The 25,729-nt window shown below is 46.3% G+C and overlaps 1 protein-coding gene across 1 annotated transcript in view; it reads left to right on the top strand.

The window, feature by feature from the left end:
- LOC126106744 (uncharacterized) overlaps positions 1 to 22,091 on the top strand; it is a 34,433-nt gene extending 12,342 nt beyond the window's left edge. The window contains exons 3-4 of the mRNA XM_049913118.1: positions 2,774 to 2,990; positions 21,579 to 22,091. Of these exons, the coding sequence (XP_049769075.1) occupies positions 2,774 to 2,990; positions 21,579 to 22,091 (730 nt within the window). The remainder of the gene's footprint in view (positions 1 to 2,773; positions 2,991 to 21,578) is intronic.
- Positions 22,092 to 25,729: the final 3,638 nt, after the last annotated feature.

The following is a 25,729-nucleotide window of genomic DNA, read 5'->3' as shown; positions in this document are numbered from 1 at the left end:
AACACAACAAGAAGACCGATATCTCACCATCAGTGGCCGCAGACGGCCACGGAGTACTGCAGGTAGCCTTGCTCGGATCTTACCGCAGCCACTGGAACAGTTGTCTCCAGACACACAGTCTACAGACGACTGAACAGAAATGGTTTATTCGTCCGGAGACCTGCAAGGAGCATTCCACTGACCCCTGGTCACAGGAGAGCCTGTAAAGCCTGGTGTCAAGAACACAGTACATGATCATTGGAACAGTGGTCCCAGGTTATGTTCACGGACGAGTCCAGGTATAGTCTGAACATTGATTCTCTCCGGGTTTTCATCGGGCGTGTACCAAGAACCAGATACCAACCCCTTAGTGTCCTTGAAAGGGACCTGTATGGAGGCCGTGGTTTGATGGTATGGGGTGGGATTATGATTGGTGCACCTACACCCCTGCACGTCTTTGACAGAGGAACTGTAACAGATCAGGTGTATCGAGACGTCATTTTGCGCCAGTAAGTCCACCTTTTCAGGGATGCAGTGGGTCCCACCTTCATCCTGATGGATGATAACGCACGGCCCCACCGAGCTGCCATCGTGGAGGAGTACCTTGAAGCAGAAGATAACAGGCGAATGTAGTGGCCTGCCTGTTCTCCAGACCTAAACCCCATCGAGCACGTCTGGGATGCTCTCGGTCGACGTATCGCTGCACGTCTTCAAACCCCTAGGACACTTCAGGAGCTCCGACAGGCACTGGTGCAAGAATGGGAGGCTATATCCCAGCAGCTGCTCGACCACCTGATCCAGAGTATGCCAACCCGTTGTGCGGCCTGTGTACGTGTGCATGGTGATCATATCCCATATTGATGTCGGGGTACATGCGCAGGAAACAGTGGCGTTTTGTAGTACATGTGTTTTGGGGGCGGTTTTCTCAACTTACCACCAATACCGTGGACTTACAGATCTGTGTCGTGTGTGTTCCCTTATGTGCCTATGCTATTAGCGCCAGTTTTGTGTAGTGCTACGTTGCGTGGCACCACATTCTGCAATTATCCTTAATTTACGAGCATGAGTGTACTATCGATATTGAGAACAGTATAAAAAAGTCGGATTCATTACTTTCGTTTTACAGGGTGTTTCAAAAATGACCGGTATATTTGAAACAGCAATAAAAACTAAACGAGCAGCGATAGAAATACACCGTTTGTTGCAATATGCTTGGGACAACAGTACATTTTCAGGCAGACAAACTTTCGAAATTACAGTAGTTACAATTTTCAACAACAGATGGTGCTGCGGTCTGGGAAACTCTATAGTACGATATTTTCCACATATCCACCATGCGTAGCAATAATATGGCGTAGTCTCTGAATGAAATTACTCGAAACTTTTGACAACGTGTCTGGCGGAATGGCTTCACATGCAGATGGGATGTACTGCTTCAGCTGTTCAATTGTTTCTGGATTCTGGCGGTACACCTGGTCTTTCAAGTGTCCCCACAGAAAGAAGTCACAGGGGATCATGTCTGGCGAATAGGGAGGCCAATCCACGCCGCCTCCTGTATGTTTCGGATAGCCCAAAGCAATCACACGATCATCGAAATATTCATTCAGGAAATTAAAGACGTCGGCCGTGCGATGTGGCCGGGCACCATCTTGCATAAACCACGAGGTGTTCGCAGTGTCGTCTAAGGCAGTTTGTACCGCCACAAATTCACGAAGAATGTCCAGATAGCATGATGCAGTAATCGTTTCGGATCTGAAAAATGGGCCAATGATTCCTTTGGAAGAAATGGCGGCCCAGACCAGTACTTTTTGAGGATGCAGGGACGATGGGACTGCAACATGGGGCTTTTCGGTTCCCCATATGCGCCAGTTCTGTTTATTGACGAAGCCGTCCAGGTAAAAATAAGCTTCGTCAGTAAACCAAATGCTGCCCACATGCATATCGCCGTCATCAATCCTGTGCACTATATCGTTAGCGAATGTCTCTCGTGCAGCAACGGTAGCGGCGCTGAGGGGTTGCCGCGTTTGAATTTTGTACGGATGGAGGTGTAAACTCTGGCGCACGAGACGATACGTGGACGTTGGCGTCATTTGGACCGCAGCTGCAACACGGCGAACGGAAACCCGAGGCCGCTGTCGGATCACCTGCTGCACTAACTGTGCGTTGCCCTCTGTGGTTGCCATACGCGGTCGCCCTACCTTTCCAGCACGTTCATCCGTCACGTTCCCAGTCTGTTGAAATTTTTCAAACAGATCCTTTATTGTATCGCTTTTCGGTCCTTTGGTTACATTAAACCTCCGTTGAAAACTTCGTCTTGTTGCAACAACACTGTGTTCTAGGCGGTGGAATTCCAACACCAGAAAAATCCTCTGTTCTAAGGAATAAACCATGTTGTCTACAGCACACTTGCACGTTGTGAACAGCACACGCTTACAGCAGAAAGACGAAGTACAGAATGGCGCACCCACAGACTGCGTTGTCTTCTATATCTTTCACATCACTTGCAGCGCCATCTGTTGTTGAAAATTGTAACTACTGTAATTTCGAAAGTTTGTCCGCCTGAAAATGTACTGTTGTTCCAAGCATATTGCAACAAACGGTGTATTTATATCGCTGCTCGTTTAGTTTTTATTTGCCGTTTCAAATATACCGGTCATTTTTGAAACACCCTGTATAATCCTACTAAAGCACTGTGTGACGAACCAACCTTCCTACTGACGACAGCTTTACCTTTTCCTATTTTTCTATCTAATGTTTTTTGGCAAACTACTCACGTGCTGGGATGCTTTGGCAGCAGGTCGACAGGAGAGAGCAAGCGGCCAGGGGAGGCGAACGGCAGGGGGAGCCAGCAGCCTGCGAGGACCGGCGCGGCGCTCCACAGGGCCAAGTCCGCCGCCGCCCCCAACCCTGCAGAGAGCGGGGGCGGGACTGGGGGCCCGCACGCCAGGAGCAAGTCGGCGGCGCCCGCCGGCAGTGCGAGGCTGGGATCCGAGGACCAGTCCAACAGCCTGGTGAGTGGCTCCCGGCTCTGCTGCGGTCGCAGCCGGGTTCTGCCGAGACACGTAAGGGATTTTGACACTGCCGACTGGGGTACAAACTTTGGAATTCCTAAGTTACGTCGTCGTTGTGTTCTATTGTCAAGTTATCTCCTGGGTGTTATCTTAAGAGCGCGCAAAAATGTAACAGGACATAGAGAATGCTCCACTCAAAAATTTGAGGCAGGGAACCTGGGCTCAGAGAATCCAACTTTAGTAGATATGGAAGTGTACTGGTATACCGCTTTGTCTAGCATTACTGTTTTCAAGCTTATTTGCAACTAACATGCAGACAATGAATAAAATGTTCTCGGATTTCCAACCGCGTCAATTGCTTAAAACTACACGAGCTTTCGGGCAAGCACTCCTTGGTCATTGTCAAGTGTTATGAGTACCAGTGGGCTGTTGGTGCGCCCTTATACAGGGTGAAAAGTATTTAAACCGACAAACTCTGGACGGTTGTAGGGGACATCAAAACAAATATTTTTCCCTAGTGTCTTTTTTCCTATGAGGAGTATTTAAACCAGTAGAGGAAGATTTCTCTGGCGGCAAATTAATTAAACCAACAAACACTTTTCCATTTTTCTATGACCAGGAGACAATACATTAACACAACACAACTTCAATTACAGAAGATTTTCAAAAATGTCTCCATTGACACGTAAAAAAAAATGGTTCAAATGGCTCTGAGCACTATGGGACTCAACATCTTAGGTCATAACTCCCCTAGAACTTAGAACTACTTAAACCTAACTAACCTAAGGACATCACACACACACCCATGCCCGAGGCAGGGTTCGAACCTGCGACCGTAGCAGTCCCGCGGTTCCGGACTGCAGCGCCAGAACCGCTAGACCACCGCGGCCGGCATTGACACGTAAACAAAGGTTACACCGTCGGATCATGTTCTGTCTGACACGGGCAAAAACCCCAGGAGTATCCTGAATTGTTCCTGCTGCTGCTGCTGCTGCTACTATCCGGGCAACCAGATCCTCTTCTGATGCAACAGGAGTTGCGTAAACAAGGTTGCGCGTCTCTCCCCACACAAAAAAGTCCAGAGGGGACATATCTGGGGATCGAGCAGGCCATGGTACAGGACCACCTCTGCCAATCCACGTTTCTGGGAACCGTCGGTCCAGGAATCGACGCACACGACGACTGGAATGTGCCGGCGCCCCGTCATGTAGAAACCACATGCATTGTCTTGTAGGGAGTGGGACGTCTTCCAGCAATTCTGGCAATGCTCGGGCGACAAGATTGTAATAGTGCCTGCCATTTAATGGCCTAGGTAGCAGATACGGCCCAATTAAACAGTCCCCAACAACACCGACCCACACATTAACGAAGAACAGCACTTGATGAGCGCTAGTAACTGTGGCATGTGGGTTATCCTCACTCCAAAGATGTGAATAATTCTAGAGATTACTGTATCACGTAAACATATACAAAACTTATGAAAGCTGCGGACCTATACAATTGTACATCTGCCAGGTCACATATACGATATATCGAAAAGCAAATGCAAATTTCATGAGAACTGCGGAATTACAAAAATGTACATCTGTCTGGTCCTATACATAATAAGAAACGATCATACATAGATATTTTATGGAGTCTGCAGGGTTATACACAGTACATCAGTCTGGTGATATATAAAATCTACCGAGAGTATATACAAATTTTAAGAACACTGCAGGGTTACACAAATACATATCCGTCTGGTCTTATATTAAAAAACAGTCCCAGAAAATTTGCATTTCTTTTCGGTATGTTTTATATATAACCAGGCAGATGTGCATTTGATATAACCGAAAAATTTGCGATCATACGCAAAGTGTGTTTTATTGGTATTTTTATGTATGACCAGACGGGTATGCACTGAGTAACCCTGTAATCTTCTTAAAATTTGTATATACTCTCGGTAGATCTTATAAATCACCAGACTGATGTGCTGTGTATAACCATGCAGACCCCTTAAAATATCTATGTGTGATCGTATCTTATTACATATAGGATCAGACAGATGTACATTTTTGTAATCCCGCAGTTCTCATGAAATTTGCAATTGCTTTTCGATATGTCGTATATGTGACCAGGCAGATGTACAGTTGTGTAGGTCTGTAGCTTTCATAAGTTTTGTATATGTTTACGTGATACAGTAATCTCTAGAACTATGTACAAGCCCTAATGACGTAGTGTTACCACACACGCAGAGCCTGTTACGACGCGAGCTGTGACATTCACTGGCGCCTCTTCTCTTGACGCGGCCTGTAGTGTAAGAACAGAGCCGGAGTTGCGGTTTTACCTAGCTGGCGCTTGTATATGATGGAGACACTTAACATTTATCATGTCAACCCTCTTGGACGCCTATGTGCTACTCACGACAATTTTGTAAGGCCTGCGTGTTATAGGCAACTATTAATATCATCATTGTTGTAACCTGTATGTGTCCTAAGGTATGTAACTAAATTTATATGTATACATGTTATATAAGTGGAATCCAAGCGCACTTTTATAGTGTTTTCTGTCCTCCCTAGATCCGATGATGGCGGCTTTAGTTTCGCCGAAACCTGTAATCATGGAATAAAAAGAATTCCTGCGATCTTGGCTACCAGTTTATTGTGTTAATGGATTTATCTACCAGATTTCCTCCAGATCGTGCTGTTTACTGACGAGGCTTCATTTGATTGTGATGGTATTTCGAACAGCAGGAACAGCCATGTGTGAGATGGGGAAAACCTTCAGGCTGTAGTAGAGTAACATCATCAATTACGTTTTGCTGTGAATGTCTGCGGTTGGGTTGGGTTGTTTGGGGGAGGAGTCCAGACAGCGAGGTCATCGGTCTCATCGGATTAAGGAATGACGGGAAAGGGAGTCGGCCGTGCCCTTTCAAAGGAACCATTCCGGCATTTGCCTGGAACGATTTAGGGAAATCACGGAAAACCTAAATCAGGATGGCTGGACGCGGGATTGAACCGTCGTCCTCCCTGAATGTCGGGACCGACATTGTAGACGACAATCATATTGGGCCATATCTCTTACCTGGCCGTTGAATGGCCACCTGTACTTGAGATTCGTGCAAATTCTACCTGAGTTTCTGGAGAACGTGCCCTTGGCTGTTCATGAGAGGATGTGGATACCAAATGACGGTGTACCGCCTCACTGGACGTCCGCAACCATCTCAGTGCTGTATTTCCTGATCTCTGAGTCGGTAGGGGCCTATTTCATGGCCTCCGAGGTCACCTGACCTGAATACCCTTGGTTATTTTCTATGGGGATATATACAGTCATTTGTGCATGAGGTCCCAGTGGACATAGAGATGGAATTAGTTGGCAGAATTGTAGCCGCATGTGATGTGATTCGAAACACGCCAGGGAAATTTGTCAGGGTGCGTCAGAATCATGTTCGCCGATGTCATAATTGCATTTAGATTGATGGCCGAGCCGGCCGAAGTGGCCGAGCGGTTAAAGGCGCTACAGTCTGGAACCGCACGACCGCGACGGTCGCAGGTTCGAATCCTGCCTCGGGCATGGATGTGTGTGATGTCCTTAGGTTAGTTAGGTTTAAGTAGTTCTAAGTTCTAGGGGACTTATGACCACAGCAGTTGAGTCCCATAGTGCTCAGAGCCATTTTTTTTTGATGGCCGATTTTATAAGATACAGTAAAAATGGTAGGTTGATTGGGTCACTCATAGTATCTGCAGTTAACTCTAACTAATGTAAATAAAAAAGTGCACATTGATGTGATTTTATTCGTGTTATTTCCTTTAGCTAGCTTCTTCGACCACATGTTCCCTATCTCTAATTGTTCAGTGGAGCATCCTCTATGCCTGTTAAAATTTTGCACGCTCTTACGGAAACAGCCTGCATGTGTTTTTGTGTTCTTCAGTCCGAAGACATGCTTGATGCACCTCTCCAAGCTAATCTGTCCTGTGGAAACCTCTTCATCTCAGCATAGCTACTGAATCCTACATCCTGGTGAACTTTCTTAACTTACTCAAACCTTTGTCTTCCTCTACAGTTGTATACCCACCACACATCACGGTCAAAATACACTCATGCTCATAAATTAAGGATAATTGCAGAATGTGGTGCCACACAACGTAGCACTACACAACATTGGCGCTAATAGCATAAGCACATAAGGGAACACACACGACACAGATCTGTAAGTGCACAGTATTGGTGATAAGTTGAGAAAACTGTCCCAAAACACATGTCCTACAAAACGCCACTGTTTCCTGCGCATGTACCCCGACATCAACATGGGATATGATCACCATGCACACGTACACAGGCCGCACAACGGGTTAGCATACTCTGGATCAGGTGGTCGAGCAGCTGCTGAGGTATAGCCTCCCATTCTTGCACCAGTGCCTGTCGGAGCTCCTGAAGTGTCCTAGGGGTTTGAAGACGTGCAGAGATACTTCGACCGAGAGCATCCCAGACGTGCTCGATGGGGTTTAGATGTGGAGAACAGGCAGGCCACTCCATTCGCCTGTTATCTTCCGTTTCAAGGTACTCCTCCCCAATGGCAGCTCGGTGGGGCCGTGCGTTATCATCCATCAGGAGGAATGTGGGACCCACTGCACCCCTGAAACGGCGGACATACTGGTGCAGAATGACGTCCCGATACACCTGATCGGTTACAGTTCCTCTGTCAAAGACGTGCAGGGGTGTAGGTGCACCAATCATAATCCCACCCCATACCATCAAACCACGGCCTCCATACAGGTCCCTTTCAAGGACACTAAGGGGTTGGTATCTGGTTCTTGGTTCACGCCCGATGAAAACCCGGCAAGAATCAATGTTCAGACTATACCTGGAGTCGTCCGTGAACATAACCTGGGACCACTGTTCCAATGATCATGTACTGTGTTCTTGACACCAGGCTTTACAGGCTCTCCTGTGACCAGGGGTCAGTGGAATGCTCCTTGCAGGTCTCCGGACGAATAAACCATTTCTGTTCAGTCGTCTGTAGACTGTGTGTCTGGAGACAACTGTTCCAGTGGCTGCGGTAAGATCCGAGCAAGGCTACCTGCAGTACTCCGTGGCCGTCTGCGGCCACTGATGGTGAGATATCGGTCTTCTTGTGGTGTTGTACACTTTGGACGTCCCGTACTGTAGCGGCTGGACACGTTTCCTGTCTGCTGGAATCGTTGCCATAATCTTGAGATCACACTTTGTGGCACACGGAGGGCCCGTGCTACGACCTGCTGTGTTTGACCTGCCTCCAATCGCCCTAGTATTCTACCCCTCGTAACGTGATCAAGATGTTTTCTTTGAGCTATTTTCAACACAGTCACCATTAGCACGTCTGAAAACGTCTGCACACTTACTCGCTGCACCGTACTCTGACATGCACCAACACACCTATGCATATGTGGACTGTTGCCAGCGCCACCGTGCGATGACCATGCACCGCATGGTCATACCCCAAGGTGATTTAAACCTGCAAACCATCCGCCAGGGCGTTGTTTCACCATGTATCAGCATTATCCTTAATTTATGAGCATGCGTGTAATTAGGGGAACACGTGATTCAAAGTCTGGGATGGTAAATCTGTTTTGATATTGGCGATACCTGTGTTTTTATTGCACGGCTTGAGTTCTTCGTTTTCAGAGTATGCAACGAATATAATAACTTGCCAGCCATTCGCTGTGTCATGTATTACAGTGTCATGTGGCCCGTCAGAAGGAGGTATCGGTCTCCCAGTATTTTCTAGCGAAGTACAGAGATGGCAGTTGTCATTTGTGGACGTTGTATTCAATTGGGCGCATGCAGTGAGACTCTTAGTACGATGAAAGTTGCATGGGCGGTCTGTTTGATCCAAAAAGGATGGACTCTCCGACAGTGTCTCTCCATCTGTCGCCCACAGACTGTGGATGCGCTACAGATAGATAGGTCAGTGCACAAGGCGAATTGGCAGGGTCGCCGACGCATTACAGTTCCACGTGAAGACCGGTATCTGACCATCTCTGCGTTGTGGCGACGCACGCACAACAGCCAGAGCCCCGCAAGACTATCTCAGAAGGACCACTGGAGCCTCAGCGTTCGATCACACGGTACAGAAAGGATTGTATGACCCAGACCTCGTGTTCGAGTACTCTGCTTCACACGACATCATCTTGCAGCTCGCCTTCACTTCTGACGCTCCCACGTCAACTGGCATCTTTGTCAGTAGTGAAACGTGTTGTCCACATATCCTATAGCCCAAGGTCATCTCACAGTTCTTGTGCAGAGACTAGCGGTAAGCGGTACCTACCAGATGTTGCCAGGAAATCGATAGATTTTTAAGGTCTTTGTTATAGGAAGCCTTCAGTGTTGACAGCGATCCAGATCTCGTTGTTCTCCACAGACGCCTTACCACCATACAGGCACATCGAACAGATCCTGTTGGACCGTATGGTGGATGCTGCATACGGCGGCGGCCCTGAATTCCACCTAATGTCAGGGCCCACGTAGCATGCGTCATCAGGGATGTCTTGCGAAGCCTGGACATTGAAATAATGGAATGGCCGGTGGCGAGTCCCGACTTAAACCCCACTGTGCATATGTGGCACATGCTTTACAGACGTGTTTGTGGTCGTCCTGTGGCACCACAGACGTTCCAAGAACTCTCATGGTCTCTTATTGAAGAACAGGAACGGGTGCCACAGGGTGACCTCTGTAGACTTACACAAAGCATGCCACCTAGATACACTATGTGATCAAAAGTATACGGACATCTGGCTGAAACTAACTTACAAGTTCGTGGCGCCCTCCATCGGTAATGCTGGAATTCAATATGGTGTTGGCCCACCCTTAGCGTTGATGGCAGCCTTCACTCTCGCAGGCATGCGTTCCATCAGGTGCAGGAAGGTTTCTTGGGGAATGGCAGTCCATTCATCACGGAGTGCTGCACTGAGAGGTATCACTGTCGGTCGGTGAGGCCTGGCAACATGTCGGCGTTCCAAAACATCCCAACGGTGTTCTGTAGGATTCAGGTCAGGATTCTGTGCAGGCCAGTCCATTAAAGGGATGTTATTGTCGTGTAACCACTCCGCCACAGGTCGTGCATTATGGTGCTCGATAATGTTGAAAGATGCAATCGCCATCCGCGAATTGCTCTTCAACAGTGGGAAGCAAGAAGGTGCTTAAAACATCAATGTAGGCCTGTGCTGTTACTGTGCCACGCAAAACAATAAGGGGTGCAAGCCCCCTCCATAAGAAACACGACCACACCATAACACCGCCGCCTCCGAATTTTACTGTTGGCACTACACACGCTGGCAGATGACGTTCACTGGGCATTCACCAAACCCACAACCTGACATCGGATCGCCACATTGTGTACCGTGCTTTGTCACTCCACACAACGTTTTTCCACTGTTCAGTCGCCCAATATTTACGCTACTTACACCAAGCGAGGCGTCGTTTGGCATTTACCGTCGTGATATGTGGCTTATGAATTAAATCCAAGTTTTCGCACCTCCTGCCTAACTCTCGCAGTAGTTGCAGTGGACCCTGATGCAGTTTGGAATTCCTGTGTGATGGTCTGGGTAGATGTCTGCCTATTACACATTACAACCCTCTTCAACTGTCGGCGGTCTCTGTCAGTCAGCAGACGAGGTCGGCCTGTACGCTTTTGTGCTGTACGTGTCCTTTCACGTTTCCATTTCGCTATCACATCGGAAACAGTGGACCTATGGACGTTTAGCGCTGTGGAGATCTCGCGTACAGACGTTTGACACAAGTGACACCCAATCACCTGGCCACGTTCGAAGTCCGTGAGTTTCGCTGGGCGCCCCATTCTGCTCTCTCACGATGTCTAATGACTACTGAGGTCGCTGATATGGAGTTCCTGACAGTAGGTCCCAGCACAATGCACCTAATATGAAAAACGCATGTTTTTGGGGTTCTCCAGATAGTTTTGATCACATAGTGTATCAAGCAGTGATAAACGCTGACGGATGGCATATACGCCTGGAGAAATTGAAGACTCACATCAAAACAGTAGTGCCAAAATCGTAATAAAGTATTATGAAACATCTGAGAAGTGGAAAAACCTGTCTGTGTGTCACAGTTGTATCAGAAACCCACGTTCACTATGCAGCAGCGAGCTCAAAAAATATAAATTACGTAAACAACATAAGCACTTTCCGATTTAAATTCACATGTGCAATAGTAAATTCTAAAATGAACTAAAAGAACGACCAAGTACTTCCAGGAAGCTGCAGTGCGAAACACAAGTTTCCGTTGCTGTCTGTCTGTCTGCTGTCACATTCAAACTATCCTCATTATCTCAATCTTCCACCAATGTTCTGATTGGCCTGAGCCTGCCTAGACTTTTATTGGAATCCGCCACACCTCGTATTCTTTAAACGACAACACAAACAATTAGAGAATTCACTAATAACATTACTGTAACTCTTACACCAATGAGCACATTCCCAAAACGAAACAAGGGAAATGTATAATGACCAATAACAGCAATAAATGACACTAATCATTACGTGTGTTAAGGTTAATAACACGGAAAATGTGATTTTGAAAAATTTGTGGTAAGGTCTTACGGGACCAAACTGCTGAGGTCATCGGTTCCTAAGCTTACACACTACTGAAACTAACTTACGCTAAGGACAACACTCACACACACCCAAGCCCTAGAGGGGGACTCGATAACCTCCGATGGGGGGAGGCGAAAAATGTGACTCTGTCCATCCACACAAGAGCAACATTCAAACAGCAAAAGATATCACTGCAAACCCAACCTGAAGAATCATTTTGACTTATTTATTTTGAAATAAAATCATGTAAAATGACTGGAATGGAAATTTTGAGATCATGTAAAACGGAAATACTGGGCCAACAATGAGTACGTAAACACTCAACTCAATTACTTTTCGAGCACATTTATTACAAAATAATGACTCAGCAAAGGCACTGAGATTGAAATACATTTTGAAAAATGAAACTATGTAAATTATGCTTACGTAGAGCTTTGTGACAGTTCAAAGTTTCTTAACGCCAGTGACTGATTAGTAGCGGTTGCAAGGTTAAGAAATCGGGTAACGTCCTGGGGAGGAGAGTTGTTGGTTGGTTGATTGGTTGTTTGTAGGAGGGGACCAAACAGCGAGGTCATCGGTCCCATAGGATAAGGGAAGGAAGTCGGCCCTGCCCTTTCGAAGGAACTATCCCGGCATTTGCCTGAAGCGACAGCAGTGTGCTGAACACATGCTGCCTCACTGTACGTGCATCCAATGACACCCTAGATAGAGGATAACATGGTGGTCAGTCGGGTCCAATTGGCCCACGTGTGACCAATATGTGGAACTTTACCTTAAAATTTAGCTTAGGGAAGCTCATTTTTCAGGCCTACTCTTCATGTAAGACAGAGTGTACCATCAAATTAACTACATTGAAGAGCCAAAGAAATGCGTACATCTGCTTAATATCGTGTAGGACCCCCGTGAGCACGCAGAAGTGCCGCGACACGACGTGGCATGGACTCGACTGATGTCTGAAGTCGTGCTGGAGGGAAATGACGCCATGAATCCTGCAGGGCTGTCCATAATTCCGTAAGAGTACGAGGGGGTGGAGATCTCTTGTGAACAGCACATTGCAAGGCATCCCAGATATGCTCAATAATATTCGTGTCTTGGGAGTTTGGTGGCCAGCGGAAGTGTTTAAACTCAGAATAGTGTTCCTGGAGCCACTCTGTAGCAATTCTGGACGTGTGGGGTGTCTGAGGTGTCACATTGTCCTGCTGGAAGTGCCCAAGTCCGTCGGAAAGCACAATGGACATGAATTTATGCAAGTGATCAGACATGGTGCTTACGTTCGTGTCATCTGTCAGAGTAGTATCTAGGCGTATCAGGGATCCCATATCACTCCAATCACATACGCCCCACACCATTAGAGCGCCTGAGGTTGTCTCCATACCCGTACACGTCCATCCGCTCGATACCATTCGAAACGAGACTCGTTCGACCAGACTGCATGTATCCAGTCAACAGTCCAATATCGGTGTTGACGGGCCCAGGCGAGGCATAAACGTTTGTGTCATGCAGTCATCAAGAGTACACGAGTGGGCCTTCGGCTCCGATAGCCCATTTAGATGGTCTTTCGTTGAATGTTTCACACGCTGACAATTGTTGATTGCGCAGCATTGAAACTCAGCAATTGCGGAATGGTTGCACTTGTGTCACGTTGAACGATTCTCTCCAGTCGTTGTAGGTCCCGTTCTTGCAGGATATTTTTCAGGCCACAGTGAATTCGGAGACATAATGGTTCAAATGGCTCTGAGCACTATGGGACTCAACATCTTAGGTCATAAGTCCCCTAGAACTTAGAACTACTGAAACCTAACTAACCTAAGGACATCACACACACCCATGCCCGAGGCAGGATTCGAACCTGCGACCGTAGCAGTCCTGCGGTTCCGGACTGCAGCGCCAGAACCGCTAGACCACCGCGGCCGGCGGAGATATAATGTTTTACCGCATTCATGATACTCACGGTATACTTGTGAAGTGGTCGTATGGGAAAATCTCACGGGCCGACTTTAAGAAGACGTTGAAACTCACTTAAATCTTGATAACCTGTCATTGTAGCAGCAATCCGATCTAACAACTGCGCCAGACACTTTTTGTCTTATGTAGGCGTTGCCGACCGTAGCGCTGTATTCTGCCTGTTTATATACCTTTGTATTTGAATACGCATGCCTATACCAGTTTCCTTGGAGCTTCAGTGTAGTTTGTGCTATGTGCTGTCGACATACGTGAACGGTAAGTAGTAAGTAACTCCTGGCGTACGGAGCACGGGAAAGACATAACTGTGAGTACACTTGAGTACACTTGAATGTCAAAGTTGTGATGCAGTATAAATAGGCATGACATGCAGGAATTTTGAAACAAGATACAAAGAACATATCAGATGTTGGAAGTATGAAACAAACCACTTCACATTTGCAGAGCATTTAAAGCACTACAACCATCATCCTACAAACATGGAACAAGAAATGAAAATAATGAGAATAAGCAACCATGACAAACATCTTATACAAACGCAAGAAAACTTCCACATTCAGAAAGCCATAGCAGAAAACAAACATGTGATAAATGAACAAACATACATCAGCAAAGGCTCCCTACTACACTTAATAAAGGAAATGATAACATAAAACAAAAAAACTCTTCCCCACACCATCTGGACACACACACACACACACACACACACACACACACACACACACACACACACAAACGCACATGCAAATGCATACACGAACAGACCACAGATACTTCAATAGTTACACTCATAAGTTTGGCAATAACATTCGATCTTTGGCAAAAACATTTTACGGTCGACAACAGAAACCAAAACATTGCATTAAAACAAGCGTTCAGTGCATAGTGCTGTGGAATGTCGAAAAAACCGCAAATTGGCGATCATAAGAAGAAGAACAACGCCAAAAATGCAACAGGAGCGTAATATGTAAGAAATGTCCACGCAACCTGTAAGTACAGTCCAAAACATTATTACTTAATAGGAAATACCAACCACCAGAACTGTTTATAACCTATAGGCACAGTGACAAAAATGTAAATAAAATAGCTAACATATGTATATATTCCAGGCCACTGATGATGCCTTGCAGAAAATAAAGGCGAAACGCGTATGGCACTAAAACTGTGTTTTATTCAGTTGCTGTACGACGGTCCATAAGTAAAAATTATCAATATACCGTAACATAACTGTGAGTGTCCGTAGTGTAGACTGTAGAGTTCCCGTAGGGATGTCGGTAGAGCGTTATTTTGTCGTACCAAGGGTGCCGATTTCGAACCCTGGTCACGCCAGTTTTTGTACTGTAGTACGAGTGAAACTGTCGTCGTATGGAACAACACATTTCTGATATGGAAAACGGCTGTTCGGAGTTTATAACAATGTTCTACTGGCAGTCCGCTTTCTCTTCGTTTATCTGAAAAAGGCGTACGTATGAAGTATATTTGTAGTTTCACAGAAAAACAATAAACAACCGGAACAGAAGATTGAAAAAACAACTGCATCACACGTACGGAAGTGTTAATAGTAAAAATCATAACAACAATAACAAATCTTATTATTATTGTTACTACTATTAACACATCCGCACGTGTGACAATAACGATATTAATAACAATAGTAAATAATAATAATAATTTGAAAAAAAAAGAACAGATCCCTTCTGAATGGATATGCGCACTCATCTATCCACTCCACAAAAAAGGGGACAAAATGAACCAAATAATTACAGGGGTATCTCACTCGTGCCGGTCACATATAAAATCCTATCAAAAGTTCTCATGAATAGATTAGAAGAACAAGCTGAGCCACATACCAGGCTGGTTTTCGCAAGGGACGATCATGCATAGAACAGATCTGGAATCTGAAAATGATTCTCCAGATGAGAAACACCCGAAACACAGGGGTCACTATTGTAGATTTTAAAGAGGTCTACGACTCAATAGACAGAGTAGCGCTCTGCAACACGCTGGAAGAATTCAGTATTGACAGAAAGACAAGAGCAACCTGTCGGCAAACATTAACTGACACAGTCTCCAAGGTTAAATTTATGGGGGATATCTCTGAACCATTTGAAATCCAAACTGGAGTGCGACAGGGTGACGGACTTTCACCATTGCTCTTTAATATCATTCTTGAAAAAATTATCAGGACATGGGAAAAAGAAGTCAAAGGAATCCAAATTGGCATTCGAAAAGAAAACAGATTCAATGTGAAATGTTTAGCTGTTGCAGACGAGCTTGCAATCAACACAAATAATAGAAAAGAGGCCACTAACGCCATAGGGAAGTTACACGAAATTGCACAAAAAAGTGGCCTGCAAATTTCATATGAGAAAACCCTGTACATATAAAGAGTGCCACAAGACAAAGTGCCTATTGTGACAACGCACGGGAAAATCGTACAAGTACCACTTTTTAAGTACCTGGGAGAAATCATCCAGCCATCAGGGATCAACCTAAAGGTCAATGAGGAAAGAATACAAAAACTATAGAAAGCATATAAACTCACGTGGAAGTATTATAACAGAAATTCCCTATCCATTAACGCAAAATTGAGGCACTACAACACTGTCGTACTTCCGGAGGCACTGTATGCATCTGTAACAACACAACTAGGTGGACAAACTAAAATCAAAGAAATAGAGAAACAAGAAAGGAAAATTCTCAGGAAAATTTTTGGCCCGATACAAGAGCAAGGGATCTGGAAGAAGAGACCAACATCAGAATTATATAAATACACAGACAAAATTACGGATACAATAAGGAAAAGAAGAATGCAGTTCTACGGACATATCCACAGGATGAATGAAAACAGAATTTCAAAGCGAATTCTTAAAGTCATCAACTCAGGCATGGGAAAAACAAAATGGATAAAAGAAGTTGAAGAGGACCTCAGACTAGCACACGTAACAGTAAACGATCCAGAAAATAGAACTGAATTCAGGAACAACATCAAAAAACATAAATTTTTCACCACAACACAGAAGAGACTTTGATGCAAATTGACAGTGGAGTGAAAGAAACAACACAATGAACACATGAAGAAAATTTGGGCTCAGAAAAAACATAAACAATCACCATAAAGGAATTCAAATTCAAACGCTCTCTTTAAACGGGAATAATCGAAAATAATAATAATACACTGAAGCGCCAAAGAAACTGGTACAGGCATGCGTATTCAAATACAGAGATGAGGCAGAATACGGTGCTGTGATCGGCAACGCCTACATAAGACAAGTGTCTCGTGGCGCAGTTGTTAGATTGGTTACTGCTGCTACAATGGCAGGTTATCAAGATTTAAGTGAGTCTGAACGTGGTGTTACAGTCGGCGCACGAGCGATGGGGCACAGCATCTCCGACGTAACGATGAAGTGGGGATTTTCCCGTACGACCATTTCCCTAGTGTACGTGAATATCAGGGCTCCAGTAAGACATCAAATCTCCGACATCGCTGCTGCTGGAAAAAGATCCTGCAAGAACGAATCAACGACGACCGAAGAGAATCGTTCAACGTGACTGAAGTGCAACCCTTCCGCAAACTGCAGCAGATTTCAGTGCTGGGCCGTCAAGAAGTGTCAGCGTGCGAACCATTCAACGAAACATCATCGATATGGGCTTTCGGAGGCGAAGGCCCACCCGTGTACCCTTGATGACTGCACGATACAAAGCCTTACGCTTCACCTGGGCCCGTCAACACTGACATTGGACTGCTGATGACTGGAAACATGTTGCCTGGCCGGACGAGTCTCGTTTCAAATTGTATCGAGAGGATGGACGTGTACGGGTATGGAGACAGCCTCATGAAGGCACGGACGCTGCATGTCAGCAGGGTACTGTTCTAGCTGGTGGAGGCTCTGTAATGGTGTGGGGCGTGTGCAGTTGGAGGGATATGGGACCCCTGATACGTCTAGATACGACTCTGACACGTGTCACGTAACTAAGCATCATGTCTGGTCACCTGCATCTATTCGTGTGCATTGGACATTCCGACAAACTTCGGCAATTCAAAGCAGGACAATGCGACACCCCACACGTCCAGAATTGCTAAGAGTGGCTCCAGGAACACTCGTCTGACTTTAAACACTTCCGCTGGCCTCCAAACTCCTCAGACATGAACATTGTTGAGCATATCTGGAATGCCTTGCAACATGCTTTTGAGAAGAGATCTCCATCCCCCTCATACTCTTACGGATTTATGGACAGGCCTGCAGGATTCATGTTGTCGATTCCCTCCAGCACTAATTCAGACATTTGTCGTGTCCATGCCACGTCATGTTGCGGCACTTCTACGTTCTTGCGAGGGCCCTACATGACATTAGGCAAGTTTCTTTGGTTCTTCAGGGTAGATCGGAGTCTTTGTTGATACTCTGTCGATATACACTCCTGGAAATTGAAATAAGAACACCGTGAATTCATTGTCCCACGAAGGGGAAACTTTATTGACACATTCCTGGGATCAGATACATCACATGATCACACTGACAGAACCACAGGCACATAGACACAGGCAACAGAGCATGCACAATGTCGGCACTAGTACAGTGTATATCCACCTTTCGCAGCAATGCAGGCTGCTATTCTCCCATGGAGACGATCGTAGAGATGCTGGATGTAGTCCTGTGGAACGGCTTGCCATGCCATTTCCACCTGGCGCCTCAGTTGGACCAGCGTTCGTGCTGGACGTGCAGACCGCGTGAAACGACGCTTCATCCAGTCCCAAACATGCTCAATGGGGGACAAATCCGGAGATCTTGCTGGCCAGGGTAGTTGACTTACACCTTCTAGAGCACGTTGGGTGGCACGGGATACATGCGGACGTGCATTGTCCTGTTGGAACAGCAAGTTCCCTTGCCGGTCTAGGAATGGTAGAACGATGGGTTCGATGACGGTTTGGATGTACCGTGCACTATTCAGTGTCCCCTCGACGATCACCAGTGGTGTACGGCCAGTGTAGCAGATCGCTCCCCACACCATGATGCCGGGTGTTGGCCCTGTGTGCCTCGGTCGTATGCAGTCCTGATTGTGGCGCTCACCTGCACGGCGCCAAACACGCATACGACCATCATTGGCACCAAGGCAGAAGCGACTCTCATCGCTGAAGACGACACGTCTCCATTCGTCCCTCCATTCACGCCTGTCGCGACACCACTGGAGGCGGGCTGCACGATGTTGGGGCGTGAGCGGAAGACGGCCTAACGGTGTGCGGGACCGTAGCCCAGCTTCATGGAGACGGTTGCGAATGGTCCTCGCCGATACCCCAGGAGCAACAGTGTCCCTAGTTTGCTGGGAAGTGGCGGTGCGGTCCCCTACGGCACTGCGTAGGATCCTACGGTCTTGGCGTGCATCTGTGCGTCGCTGCGGTCCGCTCCCAGGTCGACGGGCACGTGCACCTTCCGCCGACCACTGGCGACAACATCGATGTACTGTGGAGACCTCACGCCCCACGTGTTGAGCAATTCGGCGGTACGTCCACCCGGCCTCCCGCATGCCCACTATACGCCCTCGCTCAAAGTCCGTCAACTGCACATACGGTTCACGTCCACGCTGTCGGGGCATGCTACCAGTGTTAAAGACTGCGATGGAGCTCCGTATGCCACGGCAAACTGGCTGACACTGACGGCGGCGGTGCACAAATGCTGCGCAGCTAGCGCCATTCGACGGCCAACACCGCGGTTCCTGGTGTGTCCGCTGTGCCGTGCGTGTGATCATTGCTTGTATAGCCCTCTCGCAGTGTCCGGAGCAAGTATGGTGGGTCTGACACACCGGTGTCAATGTGTTCTTTTTTCCATTTCCAGGAGTGTAGAACTTTTGGTAACGATCTGACTGAATGGTATCTGGGGCTTTGGATGTCAGTTGCGGAGGCGGACCGACCAAAATCTGCAGCAGTTTGTATCGCAATCCTGCTACCTCGCCTGGTGAACAGTAACGCAGTCGTGAAAACTATTTTTCCTTTACTATCAGCCATTGCGGAGCCACAGAACTTGTGCTATTGGTGATGGTGTTGTCTTCATTCATGGTGATGGTGTTGTCTTGATTTAAGTCTCCACGCTAGTCCATCCTGAGCAAGCCTCTTCATCTCTATGCAGTTACTGCTGCCTCCATCCAGTTCAACTGTCTTACTGCTTTCAGGCTCTAGCCTCTCTCCTCTGCAATTTTACCAGTCCACACCTCCTTGCAACACAAAACTGACAACTCCCTGACACCGGACAATCTGTTCTTTGTACGTGTCCCTTCTTTTAGTGATGTTGTACCATGAATGTCTTTCGGTCGAGCATCTCCAACCTACTCATATAATGTTCAGGATTCTCCTGTAGCACTGAATTTACAAAAGATTTTACTCTTTTTTAATTAGAACTGTTAATCATCAGCGTGTCGTATCTATATGACGCTACACTCCAAATAAAGACTCCCTGACACTTAAATTTATGAAACTTACTGGAAGATTGGAACTTTGAAGCGGACTGGGGGACTCTAAATCGAAATCATTGAGTTTCGTAGGGAAATCCTCTACTAGCTAAGGTATCCGGGAATATCTCACAATACGTCATGGAAATAGAGAAGACTGCTGGTGGCAGTAAATTTGTGAACGCAGGTCGTGAATCGTGGTTGGATAGCTTAGTCAGAAGAGCGTTTGCCCGCTAAAGGCAAAAGTTATTGCTTTGTATCCCAGTCTGGCACACAGTTTTGATCTGCCAGGATGTTTCAGATCAGCACACAGTGTCAAAGTACATTTTGGGGACTCGAATATATATTCGACGTTAGAAAAGTTTCTTTTTTTTTCAGGAACGTATTTCTTAAGATTGTCAGTCTGTATTTTATTTTCTGTCTACTTCGGCTACAGTCCGATATTTTGGTGCACAGATCACAAAACTCATCTACTTCTTTTAGTTCCTCATTTCCTAATTCAACTCCCTCGGCACTGCATAATGTAATTCGGCTGCATTTCGTTACCCTTGTTTTATGTTTGCTGATTTTTATCTCATAATTTCAGGTCAAGACACTATCAATTTGTTTCAACTCACCCTGACCTTTGCCGTCTCCAACAGAATTACAATGTTACTGTCATACGTCAAAGTTTTCCTTTTTACTCCTTGAACTTTAATTCCCTTTCTTATTTTCTCCACGGTGCCCTTTCCCGTTAGTTTAATGTTTAGACTGAACTACATGATGTAGTCTCCATACCTGTCTCACTCTGATCACTACTACTGCTCCCCTTTCACATCCTTCCACTCTTATAATTGTTGAGATCAACCTTTTGATCCCTGTATTTTATCTATGCTACCTTCAGGATTTCAGTAGTGTTTTTCAGTCAACAATGTGTATTCTGATACTTCCTGGCAGATTAAAAATGTGTGCCGGAGCGAGACTCGAACTCGGGACCTTTGCCTTTCGCAGGCAAGTGCTCTACCAGTTGAGCCACCCAAGCACGACTCACGCCCCGTCCTCACAGCTTCACTTCTGCCAGTACCTCGTCTCCTACTTTCCAAACTTTACAGAAGTTGTCCTGCGAACCTTGGGAGCACTTGTTCGCGAAAGCAAAGGTCCCGAGTTCGAGTCTCGGTCCGGCACACAGTTTTAATCTGTCAGGAAGTTTCATATCAGCGCACACTCCGCTGCAGAGTGAGAATCTCATTCTTGAAACATCCCTCAGGCTGTGGCCAAGCCATGTCTCCGCAGTATCCTTTCCTTCAGGAGTGCTAGTTCTGCAAAGTTCGCAGGAGAGCTGCTGCAAAGTTTGGAAAGTAGGAGACGAGGTACTGGCAGAATTGAAGCTGTGAGGACGGGGCGTGAGTCGTGCTTGGGTAGCTTAGCTGGTAGAGCACTTGCCCGCGAAAGGCAAAGGCCCCGAGTTCGAGTCTCGGTCCGGCACACAGTTTTAATCTGCCAGGAAGTTTCATATCAGCGCACACTCCACTGCAGAGTGAAAATCTCACTAATGTGTATTCTGTTTTACTGGTGCTTATTTTCTTTGTGGCGACAACTTCTAGCGTCTGAATTGCTTTTCTGGTTTGTGCAGAGCTCCATCAGGATGGTCGCACGACGTGGGGTATCCAGCAGTCCCAAGGACCGCGCATCTCCTCCAGACCGCAACAATAATGTCAACAATCACAGCAGGAACAACCCCACCAGTAAGAAGCCCACTCGGCACAGAAGTTCGCCCAACCTGCGAGTCGGCTGTACGGCCTGCAGCAGCGGCAGCGGAGGCGCCGGGGGTGGAGGAGCACTGCCACCCCCAGAGCCGTACAAGATGGCCTTCAAGGCGGGGTCGCCGGAGTCCTCCTCTGGTGGTGGCGGCAGCAGCGCCGGCAGCGGTGGAGACAAGAAGACATCCGTATACAAAGTACCTCGGCCCCGTGCGCCCTTTGCGAAACGCTGCTACAGCATTGACACGCTGACACCACCCTTCTCCTTGTGGCCTGGACAGCAAGGAGGCTACCCCGAACACTGGAGGCTGGCCTCCGTCTATCAGCATGCCTTCAAGCCCATTGAGATGCGTCGGAAACCGCTTCTCGCTTCAGTATACCAGTAGGGACCATTCAATGGTCACCACACCAATTGGGACCACACCTAATGAGCCTTTCTCTATTTCATCTTGGAACCTGTCTCAAATATTGGAGTCTGCCCTTCATTTACAAGTGCTACTGCATCCCAGTGTGTAAGCAGGAACACTCCAACAAGTATTTAATCAACTGGCCATATCGCAGGGGCCTTTATGTACCTATCATGTCAGCAACGTTACCTCAAGTACTGGAGATAAGCCCAGCCTACCATCATGTGTCAATGTATCAGTAGGGACCCTCCAATGGTGACTTTGCCAATTGGTATCATGTAACAAGGGTCTTTCTCTGCTTGTCATTTCAGAGAGGCTAGTCTGAGAATTTGAGGCTTACCTCAATCTATCATCATAAATTCAAGCCTACTGAAATGTGCTGGAATCATCTTCTCTCTTCAGTGTACCAGTACGGTTTCTCAGTGGCCAACTACATCAACTCGGACAACATCACAAGGTCTAGAATGAAATTTTCACTCTACAGCGGGGTGTGCGCTGATAGGAAACTTCCTGGCAGACTAAAACTGTGTGTCGGACCCAGGCTCGAACTCGGGACCCTTGCCTTTCGTGGGCAAGTGCTCTATCAACTGAGCTACCCAAGCACGACTCACTCCCCGTCCTCACAGCTGTAATTCCGCCAGTACCTCGTCTCCTACCATCCTACCCTAGGCTATTGCTAAGCCATGTCCCCGCAATATCCTTTCTTCCAGGAGTGCTAGTTTTGCAAGGTTTCGCAGGAGAGCTTCTGTGAAGTTTGGAAGATAGGGGAGACGAGGTACTGGCGGAATTAAAGCTGTGAGGACAGGGAGTGAGTCGTGCTTGGGTAGCTCAGTTGGTAGAGCACTTGCCCGCGAAAGGCAAAGGTCCCGAGTTCGAGTCTCGGTCCGGCACACAGATTTAATCTGCCAGGAAGTTTCGTCACAAGGTCTGTCTCTACCTGCCACATCACGCAGGCTGTCCCAAACATTGGAGTCTGTCCATCTATTAGCACATCTCTGCCTCTCACCGAAATGTATCAGGAGAAATGCTCAAATGGCCATTATATCAACTGGACGACACCATTGAACCCTTTACCTAACAGACAAAGCCATCTACCAACATGCCATTATCATGCTTTATTATTCTATCTTCTTATCACATCCTATCCCTTCCTATAATCTGTTATTACCATGCCTTATTATCATTCCATCAAGCATAACCAATGGCATTCCTTCCACATTGCGATCTGTTTCACTGTCCTCTTGAGTGAGTCCTTCACAAATGAGGACTGCACTAGAAGAGCGCTGGTGAAGGACACACACTACACAACTGCTTTGGTACCATGAGGTCTACTGAAGTGCTTTCAGGCTCACAGCTATTATCAGTTCACCAACAGAGGCTTTAGCAGTGGGACTAGGCTCGATGACAACCCACTAGGAATGTGACTGATGGTTGGTCCATCATCTATATAGTTCATTCTGCACCAGAGGGCTGTTATGAAACTTTCGAACGAATTAATCCAGCATTCTGAGGCAAGTCTATTGCCTCCTGTAGACATGCTTTTATCAGCTGAGCTCTCCAGGTAGTACACACAACTAGCTCTACAGTAACCATCTACCAGCACCTGCTTCCGAACTTGTAGATGAAAAGTGCAATGTGGATCTTGTGATTGGATAGCTCATTTTGTCAATTCTTGTCATTTAGTTACATACGACATTACATTTTTATATTTACAGTGTGCTGCAATTTTTGCATCAAGCATGGACAATATGCATGCCTCTTTTCATTTCGTAACTGTAAACATCTACATATGAAGGCATCATCAGAAGCATATGTAATGCCCGGCATACCAGCAGGTAGCGTGCGCCCAAAAAAATGGCTCTGAGCACTATGTGACTTAACTTATGAGGTCATCAGTCGCCTAGAACTTAGAACTAATTAAACCTAACTAACCTAAGGACATCAAACACATCCATGCCCGAGGCAGGATTCGAACCTGCGACCGTAGCGGTCGCTCGGCTCCAGACTGTAGCGCCTAGAACCGCACGGCCACTCCGGCCGGCCTGAGCTCAAAATAACTGGGTCTGTGCAGGCTGTGTTGTAGGGCTGGGGACAAAGGTGGGAGGGGGGGGGGGAGGGGGGAGCTTCGTTGTGGACAGCCACTGTGCAGTAGGGGATGTGCAGTTTACTAGCTGCAGGCTTCACACACACACACATCTCACAGAACCTCTAAGAAACAATTAGTGTGTCTGCCAACGATTGTATTAACAGTATATCTCCATCTATACTCTGAAGACCACTGTGAGGTGCATGGCGGAGCGTAGGGTACGTCCTATTTTACCATTTATTAGAGTTTCTTCCCGTTCCATACATTCATGGAGCATGGAAAGAATGATTGTTCGAATGCTTCTGTGCATGCAGTAATTATTCTAATCTTATCCTCATGATCCTTCTGCGAGCGATTTGTAGGGGGTTGTAGTATATCACTATAGTGATCGTTTTTTGTCACTATTTTGGAAATTTGTGTTTAGGTCTTATGGGACCAAACTGCGGAGGTCATCGGTCCCTAAGCTTGCACACTACTTAATCTAACTTAAACTAACTTACGCTAAGGACAACACACAGTCCCATGCCCCGGGGACGAATCTAACTTCCGACGGGGGGAGCCGCGCGAAACCGTGACAAAGCGCCTAAGACCGCTCGGCTAACCCTCGCGGGTTTTGTCAGAATGAACAATAATTTGGCAAAAACAAAAGTCGAAAGTCGGATTCTCAAGCGTAACAATGGAGTTACTCTGCAAGTTGAATATTAATTTCTGCTCCAGACCTTGATACAAGAAATACAATAATTCAGTTGAACGTCAATACTGCCTTTTTGCAGACATTGGAAGTGAATTGTAAGGGGTCAAATAATTACCTTGAAAAATGCAGTACATATTTCAAGATAATCTTCAATTTTACTTTCTGATACGAAGATTAAGAGTACGTTAAGGGCAAAGTCGGATTTTTCTCCAATAGGGGAACCATTTACTTATCTTCAAGGCACAAAAAATATCTTTTTTGCTGCATAACCGTACATGCACACGTGGTTTTTTTGTCTGCTTGTACTACAATTAGATATAGTCATTTTGAAAGAGGCGCTTTTATTGCTTCCACTGACCCATCTGAACAGTTGTTAAGTCTAGAGATAATTATGAATATATATTTCAGTGACACAAACGATTTTGCACAGTAATTTCCCACATTATTCAAAATGTTTGCTTCGTATGTCTAAACATTCGGCTGGCATCTAACTTTTATCTTTTGACCCTCTTCATCTGACAAATGCTATACAATGTGAATTTCATGAGTATTTAAATATGTAGGTATGATAGGAACAAAAGTACCTCATGCATAACATTTGTGGTGAAAATCATGACGAAAAGCCTCCTTAAAATGAGGTATTCGCTCCGAGTAATGGAACCAGGAACATTGATGTTGGTGCTGTTTACATTTCATGCATAAGTTATGTATTAGTATTCTGACAACCTGCTCATCAAAATTATCTAAATGTTAAATTTCTTCTTCTCCTGCTGTACATTTTTTAGAATAGAGAAGCCTTAGGAAGCATGCGGCTTGAGTCCCATTCGGAGCATACGT

The sequence above is a fragment of the Schistocerca cancellata genome, chromosome 10 (assembly GCF_023864275.1).
Source record: "Schistocerca cancellata isolate TAMUIC-IGC-003103 chromosome 10, iqSchCanc2.1, whole genome shotgun sequence".
Classification (NCBI taxonomy): Eukaryota; Metazoa; Arthropoda; class Insecta; order Orthoptera; family Acrididae; genus Schistocerca; species Schistocerca cancellata.
Note: the sequence above shows the minus strand (reverse complement) of the source record. Positions and strands in the feature narration are given on the sequence as shown.